Source organism: Halichoerus grypus, chromosome 4 (genome assembly GCF_964656455.1).
Source record: "Halichoerus grypus chromosome 4, mHalGry1.hap1.1, whole genome shotgun sequence".
Lineage (NCBI taxonomy): Eukaryota > Metazoa > Chordata > Mammalia > Carnivora > Phocidae > Halichoerus > Halichoerus grypus.
This window is the reverse complement of record NC_135715.1, coordinates 61,384,666-61,399,977: the sequence shown is the minus strand read 5'-3', so window position 1 is coordinate 61,399,977 and position 15,312 is coordinate 61,384,666. Positions and strand designations below refer to the sequence as shown.

The 15,312-nt window shown below is 35.8% G+C and overlaps 1 protein-coding gene across 1 annotated transcript in view; it reads right to left on the bottom strand.

The window, feature by feature from the left end:
* Positions 1–15,312, bottom strand: part of LOC118541620 (phosphatidylinositol 3,4,5-trisphosphate 3-phosphatase TPTE2-like) — an 80,374-nt gene that overhangs the window by 53,955 nt on the left and 11,107 nt on the right. The window contains exon 6 of the mRNA XM_078070413.1: positions 15,118–15,182. Coding sequence (XP_077926539.1) covers positions 15,118–15,182 — 65 coding nt within the window. The remainder of the gene's footprint in view (positions 1–15,117; positions 15,183–15,312) is intronic.

Below are 15,312 nucleotides of genomic sequence, written 5' to 3'. Positions count from 1 at the left end.
GAACCCTCCTACACTGTTGGTAGGAATGCAAGCTGGTGCAGCCACTCTGGAAAACAGTATGGAGGTTCCTCAAAAAGTTGAAAATAGAGCTACCATACGATCCAGCAATTGCACTACTGGGTATTTACCCCAAAGATACAAAAGTAGGGATCCGAAGGGGTACGTGCACCCTGATGTTTATAGCAGCAATGTCCACAATAGCCAAACTGTGGAAAGAGCCAAGATGTCCATCAACAGATGAATGGATAAAGAAGATGTGGTATATATATACAACGGAATATTATGCAGCCATCAAAAGGAATGAGATCTTGCCATTTGCAACAACGTGGATGGAACTGGAGGGTATTATGCTGAGTGAAATAAGTCAAACAGAGAAAGACATGTATCATATGACCTCACTGATATGAGGAATTCTTAATCTCAGGAAACAAACTGAGGGTTGCTGGAGTGGGGGGTGGGGTGGGAGGGATGGGGTGACTGGGTGATGGACACTGGGGAGGGTATGTGTTCTGGTAAGCGCTGTGAATTGTGCAAGACTGTTGAATCTCAGATCTGTACCTCTGAAACAAATAATGCAATATATATTAAGAAAGAAAAAAAGAAGAAGAATGTAGCAGAAGGGGAAGAATGAAGGGGGGGAAATCGGAGGGGGAGAAGAACCATGAGAGACGATGGACTCTGAAAAACAAACTAAGGGTTCTAGAGGGGAGGGGGTTGGGAGGATGGGTTAGCCTGGTGATGGGTATTGAGGAGGGCACGTTCTGCATGGAGCACTGGGTGTTATGCACAAACAATGAATCATGGAACACTATATCTAAAACTAATGATGTAATGTATGGGGATTAACATAACAATAAAAAAATTTAAATTAAAAAAAAAAAAAAGTAAATATAAACTATTGGGACTACTCCAAAATAAGAAATTTTTGTATGGTGAAGGAAACCACTGACAAAACCAAAAAGCCACCTTGTGAATGGAAGAAGATATTTGCAAATGATATATCTGATAAGGGGTTAATACTCAAAATATATAAAGGACTTTTACAACTCAATACAAAAAAAAAAAATTCAATTAAAAATGGGCAGAAAACCTGAATCGACATTTTTCCAAAGAAGACATAGAGATGGCCAACAGACACATGAAAAGATGAAAAAGAAATGCAAATCAAAACCACAATGAGCTATCACTTTATACCCATCAGAATGGCTAAAATCAAAGACAAGAAATAAGTATTGGTGAGGATGTGGAGAAAAAGAAACACTTGTGCACTGGTGGTAGGAATGCAAATTGGTGCAACCACTGTGGAAAAGAGTACAGAGGTTTCTCAAAAGAATTAAAAATAGAGTTACCATATGATCCAGCAATTTCACTACTGGGTTACCTAAAGAAAACAGAAATACTCATTCACAAAGGTATCTGTACCTCTATGTTTATTGCATTATTTACAATAGCCAAGATATGGAAACAATCCAAGTGTCCATCAACAGATGAATGGCTAAAGAAGAGGTGGTATATATATACAAAGAATATTACTGAGCCATAAAAAAGAATGAGATCCTGCCATTTGCAACAACATGGATGAACCTAGAAGGTATTATACTTAGTGAAGTAAGTCAGACTGAGAAAGACAAATACCATATGATTTTACTTATGTTTTGAATCTAATAAACAAAATGAACAAAAAGCAGAGCCAGACCCATAAATACACAGAACAAACTGATGTTTCCCAAGGGGGAGAGGGGTGCAGGGATAGACAAAATACATGAAGGGGAATGAGAGATACAGGCTTCCATTTATGGAATGAGTTAGTCATGGGGATAATAGGTACAGCAAAGGGAATATAGCCAATGGTATTATACTAGTATTTTATGGTGACAGAAATTTAACTACACTTGTAGTGATCATAGTATGACATACAGATTTGTCAAATCACTATGTTGTATACCTGAAACTAAAGTAACATTGTATGTGTCAACTACACTTCAGTAAAAAAAAAAAAAAAAAAAGAACATTGAAGGTCAATATCTCTCATCAACATATACAAGAAGTTGTAAATAAAATATTAGCAAATAGAAAGTAGTAATATATAAATAACACATTAAGACCAAAGGGGGTTTATTTCAGGAATAAAAAAGGTTGACTTCACATTTGAAAATAACAGGAAAACCTTTGATTATCTCCATACACACAGAAAAAATATCTGATAAATTCACCAATTCATGATTCAACTCCTACTAAACTAGAAATAAATAAAAGTTTCTTAATCTGGTAAAGAATAGCTACAAAAAGCCTCTAGAAAACACATTCTAATAGTAGAATTTCTAATTTTTTCCATTTAAGTTTGGGAACAAGCAAAGAGTGTTCTTACTACTATTCAAATTTACAGTGGAGGTCCTAGACAATTCAATAAAGAAAAAAAATAAAAAGTATACAAAGTTAAGAAAGTAGTAGCTACATGATTATATACATAAAAAGCCCAAGGAATATACAACTTATTAAAATGAATTTATGAAATAATTTTTTGTGATCATTTATTCATTCCAGTGTTTTATTTTTAATTCCAGTATCGTTAATATAGTATTATATTAGTTTCAGGTGTACAAAATAGTGATTCAACAGTTCCATATATTACTCAGTGCTCATCAAGATGAGTGTACTCTTAATATTCTTTCTTCTTCATCTGTTTCACCCATCCCCCCACTCACCTCCCCTCTGGTAACAACCTGTGTATTCTCTATAATTAAGAGTCTGGTTTTTTTATTTGACTCTTTTTTCCCTTTGTTCATCTGTTTTGTTCCTTAAATTCTACACAACTAAAATCATATGGTAATTGTCTTTCTCTGACTGGCTTATTTTGCTTCACATTATAGTCTCTAGATCCATTCATGTTGCAAATGGCAAGATTTCATTTTTTATGGTTGACTAATATTCCTTTGAAAAAATATATATGACATCTTTTTTATCCATCTATTGATGGATGCTTAAATTGCTTCCATAGTTTGGCCATTGCAAATAATCCTGCAATAAACATAAAGGGTGCATGTATCATTTTGAATTCGTGTCTTTGTCTTCTTTGGGTAAATACCCAGTAGTGTGATTCCTGGATCACAGAATATGTCTATTGTTTTATTTTTTGAGGAACTTCCACACTGTTTTCCAAAGTGGTTGCACCCAGTTTGCATTCCCACCAGCAGTACACAAGGGTTCCTTTTTGTTTCATTCTCACCAACACCTGTTGTTTCTTGTATTGTTGATTTTAGCCATTCTGACAGGTGTGAGGTGATATCTTATTGAGGTTTTGATTTGCATTTCCCTGATGATGAGTGATGTTGAGCATCTTTTGATGTGTCTGTTTAATGTATGAATTTATGAAGTGTACTGAATATATATACAAAAATCAATTATATTCCCATATATCAGCAGCCAATAAGAAAATATTAAAATACCATTTAAAATAATATCAAAGATACTTCTGGGGAAGATGGCAGATTAGGAGGACCTTAAGCTCATCTCCTCGCACAGATAAAACTAAGTAATGCATCAGTGTAAATAACGCAAAAAATGACATGGAGACTGGCAGAACAAACTCCACAACTAAATGTAGAGAAGAGGCCACATCAAAGAGGGTAGTAAGGGCAGAGACATGATCTGGAGCTAAAGAGACCTATACAACTGCCTGCAGGAGGGAGAGTGCTGCAGGCATGGAAAGGGGAGAGAAACAAACCCTCACATCAGGGAGCCCATATAGGGAAGACAAACCCCCATAATATTTGGCTTTGAAAACCAGAGGAGCCAAATTTTGTGAGTTCTTACAACCAGTGGGGCTTAAGACCTGGAATTTCAAAATTCAGCAGGTTCAGCTTTAGGAGAGTCATTGGATGAGAGGAATCTGGGTCCCTGCCCTTAAAGAGATAGCAAAAGAAACAGTCCTGCTGAGATATAGCACAGGAGCAGAAGTTTGTAAAATGTCTGGGGTATATGGGAGAGAGAGTTGTTTATTCATCTCAGAGCAAGCCCCAGTGGGACAGAGATTGCTAGGAGACTCCTCCAGCAACAAAAGAGCTGGCAGGTGCCATTCCCTGCCCCCTTCCCCCATCATAAACAAATGGCCACCTGCAGGACCAACACAGTGCTGATACTACCTAACTTGCTAACATCACTGTCCCCTCAGAACACCAGGCACACTGTCCCCTCCAATATGCTCTTTGCCAGAGTCCATCCAGATTGGTGCCACAAGCCTGGAAGTATGCAAACAACCTCAACAGGCGCCAGTATCACTCCAAAGTAACTCCTGCCCTGGGGAGAGGGAAAGATAACCATAGACAAGAATCAAACAGCAGACCTAGCAGTAGGCTGGAGGCAGACAGCTGGTCTGATTGCTGACCTGGCCCATCAATGAAAGCACTTCAGGGGACAAACAACCAAAGCACCCTAGTTTGGTGCTACTGCATCTCTGGCAAATGTCTGGTCTGACTTAACTCAAGCCCACAGTGGCCCCAGACTGGTGACTAACACCACAGAGAACAAACACTGTCCACAACAGGCAAAGAGAACCACTGCAGATGACTGAAGGAAAAAGTGGCCAAGACACATCAGCAGGGTGCACACAACACACATAGGAGACACTCCTGAAGTACCAGGTTCTGGTGAACATGGGACACTAAACTGCAGGGCACTAAAGAACCTTTTCTTCATAAGGCCATTATTTTCAAGATCAGGACATGTAGCTGCTCTGTAACATACAGAAACAGAGTAGGACAAAATGAGGAGACAGAGGAATATGTCCCAAATGAAAGAACAGGACAAAATCACAGCAAGATGCCTAAACAAAATGGAGATAAGTAATATGCTCAATGCAGAATTTAAAGTAATGGTCATAAAGATACTCAGTAAACTTGAGAAAAGAGTGGAGGACATCAGTGAGACACTTAAAACAAAGAGGTAAAATAAACCCATCAGAGATGAAGCACACAATAAATGGAATTAAAAATACACTAGATGGAATAAAGAGTAGGCTAGAGGAAGAAGAAGAAGAAATCAGCTACCTGGAGGACAGAGTAATTTAAAGTAATCAAGCTGAACAGGTAAGAGGAAAAAATTATGCAAAGTGAGAATAAACATAGGGAACTCAGTGATTCCATCAAGCATAATAACATTCACATTACAGGGATTGCAGAAGGAGAAGAGAGGAGAAAGGGGGTAGAAAACTTATTTGAAGAAATTACACTGAAAACCTTTCAAATCTGTGGAGGAAACAGAAACCCAGATCCAGGAGGCATAGAGATCCCCCCCAACAAAATCAACCCAAGGAGGTCCACCCCAAGACACATAGTAATTAAAACGGCAAACAATGCAACTGTAGAAAGAGAAATTAGAGAAACGATTCCATTTACAATAGCACCAAAAACCATAAGATACCTCGGAATAAACCTAACCAAAGAGGTAAAGGATCTATACTCTAGGAACCCCAGAACACTCATGAAAGACATTGAAGAAGACACAAAAAGATGGAAAAACATTCCATGCTCATGGATCAGAAGAATAAACATTGTTAAAATGTCTATGCTGCCCAGAGCAATCTATACCTTCAACGCCATCCCAATCAAAATACCAATGGCATTTTTCAAAGTGCTGGAACAAACAATCCTAAAATTTGTATGGAATCTGAAAAGACCCTGAATCAGCCAAGGAAATGCTGAAAAAGAAAAACAAAGCTGGGGGCATCATGTTGCCCGATTTCAAGCTATATTACAAAGCAGTGATCACCAAGACAGCATGGTACTGGCACAAAAACAGACATACAGACCAATGGAACAGAATAGAGAGCCTAGATATGGACCTTCAACTCTATGGTCAAATAATCTTTGACAAAGCAGGAAAAAATATGCAATGGAAAAAAGACAGTCTCTTCAATAAATGGTGCTGGGAAAATTGGACAGCTATATACAGAAGAATGAAACTCGACCATTCCCTTCCACCATTCACAAAGATAAACTCAAAATGGATGAAAGACCTAAATGTGAGACAGGAATCCACCAAAATCCTAGAGGAGAACATAGGCAGTAACCTCTTCAACATTGGCCACAGCAACTTCTTTCAAGATACATCTCCAAAGGCAAGGGAAACAAAAGCAAAAATGCACTTTTGGGACTTCATCAAGATGAAAAGCTTCTGCACAGCAAAGGAAACAGTCAACAAAACAAAGAGGCAATCCACAGAATGGGAGAAGACATTTGCAAATGACACTACAGACAAAGTGCTGATTTCCAAGATCTATAAAGAACTTCTCAAAGTCAACACCCAAAAAACAAATAAGTCAAAAAATGGGCGGAAGACATGAACAGACACTTCTCAAAAGAAGACAAACAAATGGCTAACAGACACATGAAAAAATGTTCATCATCATTAGCCATCAGGGAAGTTCAAATCAAAACCACATTGAGATACCACCTTACACCAGTTAGAATGGCAAAAATGGACAAGGCAAGAAACAACAAATGTTGGAGAGATTGTGGAGAAAAGGGAACCATATTACACTGTTGGTGGGAATGCAAGTTGGTACAGCCACTTTGGAAAACAAGTGTGGAGGTGCCTCAAAAAATTAAGAATAGAGCTACCCTATGACCCAGCAATTGCACTACTGGGTATTTAACCCAAAGACACAGATGTAGTGAAAAGAAAGGCCATATGCACCCCAGTGTTCATAGCAGCAATGTCCACAATAGCCAAACTGTGGAAACAGCTGAGATGCCCTTCAACAGATGAATGGATAAAGAAGATGTGGTCCATATATACAAAGGAATATTACTCAGCCGTCAGACAGGATGAATACCCAACTTTTACATCAACGTGGATGGGACTGGAGGAGATTATGCTAAGTGAAATAAGTCAAGCAGAGAAAGTCAATTATCATATGGTTTCACTTATTTATGGAACATAAGGAATAGCATGGCCGATATTAGGAGAAGGAAGGGAAAAATGAAGGGGGGGGATATCGGAGGGGGAGACGAACCATGAGAGACTATGGGCTCCAAGAAACAAACTGAGGGTTTTAGAGGGGAGGGGGTTGGGGGGATGGGTTAGCCCAGTGATGGGTATTAAGGAGGGCACGTACTGCATGGAGCACTGGGTGTTATACAAAACCAATGAATCATGGTTCACTACATCAAAAAATAATGATATATTGTATGGTGACTAACATAACATAATAAAATTAAATTAAATTTAAAAACTAATAATAAAAAATAGAATAGCAAAAAGTAGTGATAACGAGAGAATTTTAAAAGTAGCAAGAGAAAAGAAAGCAATTATATATAAGGGAAACCCCATTAGGTTATGAGTTGACTTTTTAGCAGAAACTCTGCAGACCAGAAGGGAATGGCATGATATATTCAAAGTGCTGGAAGGAAAAAATCTGCAGCCAAGAATACTCTATCCAGCAAGGTTATCCAGCAAGGAGGGATAGAGTTTCCAAGACAAACAAAAATTAAAGAAATTCATCACCACTAAATGAACCCTACAAAAAAAAATGCAAAAGGGGACTCTTGTAGAAGACCATAAATAGAAGTAAGAAAAGTAGGAAGCACAAAAGCAATTACAGTAAGTATATCTATAAAAATCAGTGAGGATACTCAGAAAATAAAAGTAAATTATGACACTATATACCTAAAATGTGGTGAGGAGAAGTGTAAAGAATGCATTCAAACTTAAGTGACCATCAACTCAATATGGTCTGTTATATGCAGAAGATGTTACAGATAAACCTAACGGTAACCACAAATCAAAAACTGGTAATAGATATGCAAAGAATAAAGAGAAAGGAATCCAAATATATCACTAAAGAAAGCCAACTAATTGTGAGAGAAGAGAGCAAGGGAAGAAAGGAACAGAGAACTACAAAAACAACCATAAAACAAGTAACAAAATGACAAATACATATCCATCAATAATTACTCCATAAATGGACTAACTGTTTCAATCAAAAGATATAAGGTGATGGAATGGAAAAAAAAAAAAAAAAAACCCAAGACCCATCTATATGCTGCCTACAAGAGACTCACTGCAAACCTAAAGACACATGCACATTGAAAGTGAAGGGATGGAGAATGCATGCAAATGGATGTCAAAAGAAATCTGGGGTAGCAATACTTATGTCAAACAAAATAGAGTTTAAAACAAAGACTGTAACAAGAGACAAAGAAGGGCACTATATAATCATAAATGGAGCAATCCAACAAGAATATATAATAATTGTAAATATTTATGCACCAACATGGGAGCACCTAAATACATAAAGCAGCTAATAACAAACATAAAGGAAGTAACAAACATAAAGGAAGTATAGTAATACAATAGTAGTAGGGGACTTTAACACCCCACTTACAATGGACAGGTCATCCAAACAGAAAATCATCAAGGAAACAATGGCTTTGAATAACACATGGGACCATATGGAATTAACAGATACATTCAGAACATTCCATCCTGAAACAGCAGAATACACATTCTTTTCAAGTGCACATGGAACATTCTCCAGAACAGAGAACAAATTAGGTCACAAAACAAGTCTCAACAAATTCACAAAGATCCAAGTTATACCATGCATCTTTTCTGACTACAACTATGAAACTAGAAATCAACAACAAGATGAAATCTGGAAAGATAACAAATACATGGAGATTACAAAACATGCTACTAAACAATGAATGGGTCAATCAAGAAATCAAAGAGGAAATCAAAAGATACATGGAGTCAAATGAATATGAAACACAATAGTCCAAAATCTTTGGGATGCAGCAAAAAGCTCTCCTAAAAGAGAAGTTTATAGCAATACAGGCCGACGTCAAGTAGAAAAGTCTCAATACACAGTTTAACCACACCTAAAGGAGCTAGAAAAAGAAGATCAAACAAATAAAGGAAATAAAGATCATACTCAATGGTGAAAGACTGGGAGACTTTAACTATGAATGAAGAGACTTCTAACGAAAATAATCAAATAGATGAACCTCATCTGTCTCAAGCTGAGAAAGATTCACCTTCTGAAGGCAGTGAAAATACAGGCCTTGGAAGCAGCAATTCTAACTGCCAGGAGACAAAAGAATGAGTAGGATCCAATACCAGTAGAACTGGGGACATTCTGAGAATCATCTATAGAAAAAAATGACAATGCTACAGAAGTCTTAGATGCAATATTTACATACAGTTCTAGTTTTACACTGTATGAAATTTTAATGTAATAAAGTGGACAAAATTAGTTCTATAAGATAAGCAGATTGTAAAATAAAGTACTTTATGGGATAAATCCTAAAAGAGTTGTTCATAGAGAACTGTGAATTATCAGCTGTTCTGGGTCTTGCTTAGTACTGATTTTTTTGGGGGGGCGGGGCCTCTGGTTAAATTAGTTGTTTGTGTATAGTTTTTTTTAAATTTAGAATTAGAGTTCTTATCTTTTAAAAAGATTTTATTTATTTGAGAGAGGGAGAGAGAGAGTGTGTGTGCATATGCATGAGTGGTGGGAGGGGCAGAGGGAGAAGGAGAGAATCCTCAAGCCAATTCCTTAATAAGCCCAGAGTCTGACCCAGGGCTCAATCCCAGGACCCTGAGATCATGACCTGAGCCAACCAAGAGTAAGACACTTAACCAACTGAGTCACTCAGGTGCCCCTAGAATTAGAGTTTTGTTTTTGTTTTTTTAAGATTTTTTATTTATTTGACAGCGAGAGAGAGACAGCGAGAGCAGAAACACAAGCAGGGGGAGTGGGGAGGGAGAAACAGGCCTCCCGCGGAGCAGGGAGCCTGATGCGGGGCTCGATCCCAGGACCCTGGGATCATGACCTGAGCCAAAGGCAGACGCTTAATGACTGAGCCACCCAGGCGCCCCTAGAATTAGAGTTTTTAAGTGGAAGTAACAATTACAATTTTTAAACCTTTGGAGAGTATCACATTTAGTTTGTAGATATGCAAGAAGGCTTTTTGTCTTGTCTTTTTCTGACAGCCTAGCAGTTTTCAGATTTTGGTCAGAGTTTCAACATTTTACCATATGAATTATATGGTTTCGTTTTAGTTCCATATTACTTATAAATATACATTACCTATATTTATCTCTTACAAACAGGAAAATATAAAATTTATCCCCTTTGAATAATAGTTTATATGTAATATAGTATATACCATAAAATAATATATATAATATAGCATGCAATATAATACATATTATATAAAATAATATATAACATACATGTTATATGATTATATAGAAACTAGTATATATAATATACATATTTATATATATACATATTTTATATATAATTATATATAAACTATCTAATTTATAATTTATAAATTTATAGAATTTGTAACATAATTACATAATGTATAAACTAAAAATATACACTTATATAAACTATATACTATATATATTAAACAAATTTGATAAGTACATGTTAATATATACATGTTATAATTATAGTATATATATAACTATAACTATAGTTATATAACTATATATAAATATACATGTATTATTCTAAAGGGAAAAGGTTATATTTTTCTGTTTCTTTTATAAAAGATGAATTTATATATGTCTATAATTGAAATGTATATTTATATATAATACATAACATATACTAAATATATTGTATTAACTCCATAATTTATATATGTAATTATATATCCTATATTGTGTAGTATAATATATATTATATATAAATACACATATTATTCTAAGGGGAAAATTTTATATTTTTGTGTTTCTAAGAGATGAGTATACATAAATATATATGCAATATATATTTATAAATAAAATATACTATATATAATTTATATGTAATTGTATATTATATAAAAGTATATACTATGCAATATATATATAATATATATTTAAACATGTACTATTCTAAGAGGGAAATATATTATACTAATATAGTAATATCAATTTATTATATAATATTTATAACTATTATTTAATATATGATATATACTGTAGTACAGTACATATAATATACATTATATATAATTGTATACATATTATTCCATGGGGGGAAATGTTTTATTTTTCTGTTTGTATAAGAGATGAATACAGTGGATACTTTTTTTCAATTGGTAATGATTGAGTTAATCTCTCTCAAGGCAGTTTCTTTCTGAGTACATATATTCCTTGACTTAACACAGGGTTAGGTCCCAACAAACCCACTTTAGGTTGAAAATATTAAAAGTCAAAAATGCATTTAATACTCCTAACCTACCCAACATCATAGCTTAGCCTAGCCTACCTTAATTGTGCTCAAAACACTTACATTGGCCTACAGTTGGACAAAAATCATCTAATAGGAAGCCTATTTTGTAATAAAGTGTTGAATGCCTCATGTAATGTATTGAATACTGTACTGAGTGGGAAAAACCAGAGTGGCTGTAAAGACACAATGGTTGTCAGGGTATCAACTGTTCACCGCACGATGAGGGGGCTGACTGGGAACCGCAGCTGATGAAAATATCGCACCACAGATCACTAGCCTGGGAAAAGATCAAAATTCAAACTTCAAAGCATGAGGTTTACTGAATGCTTATCACTTTCATACTGTTGTAAAGTCGAGCATTTTTTATTTTTTAAATTTAAGTTAGTTAACATATGTGTAGTATTGGTTTCAGGAGTAGAATTTAGTGATCCATCACTTATATATAACACCCAGTGCTTATCCCAACAAGAGGCCTCTTTAATGCTCATCACCCATTTAGCCCATCCCCCACCCACAACCCCTCCAGCAACCCTCAGTTTGTTCTTTTAACTATAGAGTCTCTTATGGTTTACCTCTCTGTTTTTATCTTATTTTTCCTTCCCTTTCCCTATGTTCATCTGCTTTGTTTCTTAAATTCCAAATATAAGTGAAATCATATATTTGTCTTTCTCTGACTTATTTCACTTAGCATAATACACTCTAGTTCTATCCACGTTGTTGCAAATGGCAAGATTTCATTATTTTTGATGACTGAGTAATATTCCAGAGGGTGTGTGTGTGTGTGTGTGTGTGTGTGTGTGTGTGTGTGTGTGTATCTCACATCTTCTTTATCCATTCATCAGTCAATGGGCCAAATCATGGAAAGAATCCAAAAGCCAAAACTTTTTAATTGGAGACTGTCTGTAATTCAAAATCTGGTCCTTCTGAAGTCTTAGAAACTAAGCTGAAATACCTGGTTAAGCACAGTCTAAGAAATCTGTTCAAACTAAAATTCTTCTGTCTACTTTTGTGGTGTTTGAGAAAAAGACTTCATGATTTATGAGAAAATGTGTTTTATCTTGGAAATTATGTTCAAACATTAGCTTACTATTTTGTGGAATGAATACTTATTAAATGGACATGAGATCATCTCAAAAGAACCAAGCAGGTTCACAGGTCTTCTTGCTTTTCTGAACATTTGTGAATATTACACATTTCTTTCTAATATATTCTAGAGTATGCAATGGTCAATAGAATGAAATATACCATTGTACTGGAAGAATTAATGTATCACTTTAGTGACATACTTGAACTAAATGACTAAAGGTTTAGGGGTGCATAGAAAGCACAATAATTTGTGTAACATTTTGAAGTGCATTAAATATTTTTTCACATGACTCTTCAACAGCCAGTATTCTTTCTTTGTTATCAACACAAAGCATAATGACTACTCAAAATGCAATATTTTTAATTCACATATTGTAAGTAATGTGAGTTATACAACCTCCCTGTCAAAATTACTGGCTGCCAAATATATCTGTTTCTTCAGGTGTATCTTTTGATTTTTTAAAAAATTTCTGTAAAATAGATGTTATAGAATGTAACACCTTTGATGTCTTTGTGAAGTGATGTACAATTGTATGATTCTTGTATGTAGACGGAATGCTTGGGCTTTTTTTAAATAAAGATTTTATTTACTTATTTGAGAAAGAGAGAGTGTGTGTGTGCAAGCACTAGCAGGGGTAGGGGCAGAGGGAGAAGCAGACTCCCCACTGAACAGGGAGCCCAACACGGGGCTTGGTCCCAGGACCCCGAGATCATGACTTGAGCTGACGGCAGCCGCTTAACCAACTGAGCCATCCAGGTGCCCCTGAATGCTTGGGCTTTTAATCAGAATTTTAGATAGCAGTAAATATTAAAGTTATAACAAGTAATATGTAAATGTTGTAAGAACTGTACAACACTGAATGAATCTCAGACTTTGGGCATAAAAAGTCAAAAAAGATGTATTATATGATTCCACTTATGTGAAATTCAAGAAAAAGTAAAACTAATCTGTGTAATAGATGTTAGAATAATAATTACCTCCAGTGTGTTGGGATATTGACTGAAAAAGAGCAAGAAATATTCTATATATTGATAGGGGTGTTGGTTACATACATATATACCTAAATATAACTTCATCAAGATCCAATTAAGATTAGTGCAATTTATAGTATTTGTTATGCTTCAACAAAAGCATAATTATATATGCATGTTTATATGTAAACTTAAATATAGACATATACATATATGTACATAATTACATATTGGTTTAATAATATAAATTGCACTAATACACAATCACACACATGCAAACTTCTTAAATGATGGCTTTTAACTGGAATTTCATATTAAATATTTTATGTTTGAATTAATTAATTTATTATGGTAAAAAAAATTAGATTTAGCCAGCTGGATTCAGTTTAGATTATCTCAGTTGTGTTGGCAACAACCAAAGCATCATAGTCAGGAGTCAGTGAAATATATGTCTTCTTCTATCAGGCCTGATCAGGGAGTTGACCTTTGCCACATCAATGTCATAGAGCTTCTTCACAGCCTGTTTGATCTGGTGCTTGTTGGCTTTGACATCCACAGTGAACACAAGTGTGTTATTGTTTCTATTTTCTTCATGGCTGACTCAGTAGTCAGGGGGAATTGATGATGGCATAGTGGTCAACCTTGCTTGTTTCTCCTGGGGGCTTTCTTTTGAGGATATTTGGGCTGCCTTCAGAGACACAGTGTCTTGGGCTGTTGAAATGTAGGTGGCCTATGGATCTTTTTTTGGTGAATGTGGATGCATTTCAGCACCACTTTCTTGGTCTTCAAAGCCTTTGCCTTGGCTTCAGCTTTGGGAGGGGCAAGGACTTCCTTCTTTGTCTTTGTTGCCATCTTCATGAAAGGGTGAAATAATTTAATCCACATTATCTAAAGCAGTATGCCTCCGCTATAACTTAGGACCTCAACCTAAAAACATGTATTTTCTTTAAAGTATTCCCAACCTTCTCTCCTATGATAAGACTATAAAAATGGCCACAATTTGTTGCAATTCCTGCTATCAAGAGATGCAGTCTGTTCTACTCCTTGAATCTGGACTGAATTGTAATTTGCTTTGTACCACAGAATGAGGTAGAAGCCATATTATACTAGTTTTGAACCTGGACCATTCGGGGCTCTGTATTCTTTTGTTTGCTGCTTGTGGGATCTTTGCCACTGCCACCATGTGAACAAGCCTGAATTAGTCTGTTGGAGCATGAGACATCACATGGAGCCATCCAACCATGCCATTTATTTATTATTTTTTTTTAAAGATTTTGTTTATTTATTTAGAGCACATGTATGTGAGTGAGCAGGGGGAGGGGCAAAGGAAGAGGGAGAAAAACCTCAAGCAGACTTTGTGCTGAGTGTGTGGAGTCCAACACAGGGCTCAATCTCATGACCCTGAGATCATGACCTGAACCAAAACCAAGAGTCAGATGCTCAACCAACTGAGCCACCCAGGCACCCCTCCAACCATACCATTTTAGACTAGCCAATCCTCAGATGCCAAGTAGCTGCCCACAGATGTATGCATTAGCCCAGCTGTGATTAGTCAAATCTGTTCCTGATCAGCAGAACCACCCAGTTAAGCCCAACCCAAATTCATAAACCACATTATCATGAACTAAGTAAATGGTTGGTGCTATAAGTTACTAAGTTTTTCGGTGGTTCATTACACAGCAAAAACTAATTGCTATCGATCCATTATAATTCTTTACCCGAGAGAGTAAATTTTTGGAACACTGCCATCTCTGGGCCAATATTAAACTTATGACTCCACAGTCTATGTTTACTGAGAATTGTGAGCATTTGTTAAATACCCTTACCTTAATGGGATTCCTATAGAAAGACTTCTTTCCTGAAGATGGGAATGACATAGCAATAATACGCTCTGGAAGTCAAAATGGTCACTATTATGAATGTCATTATAAATGTGAAACAATATATGAGAAATTAACTTATATATAATCGGACTCCTTTTTCATAGAAAAGAACTTTCTGGATTGAGAATGACAGGGGGA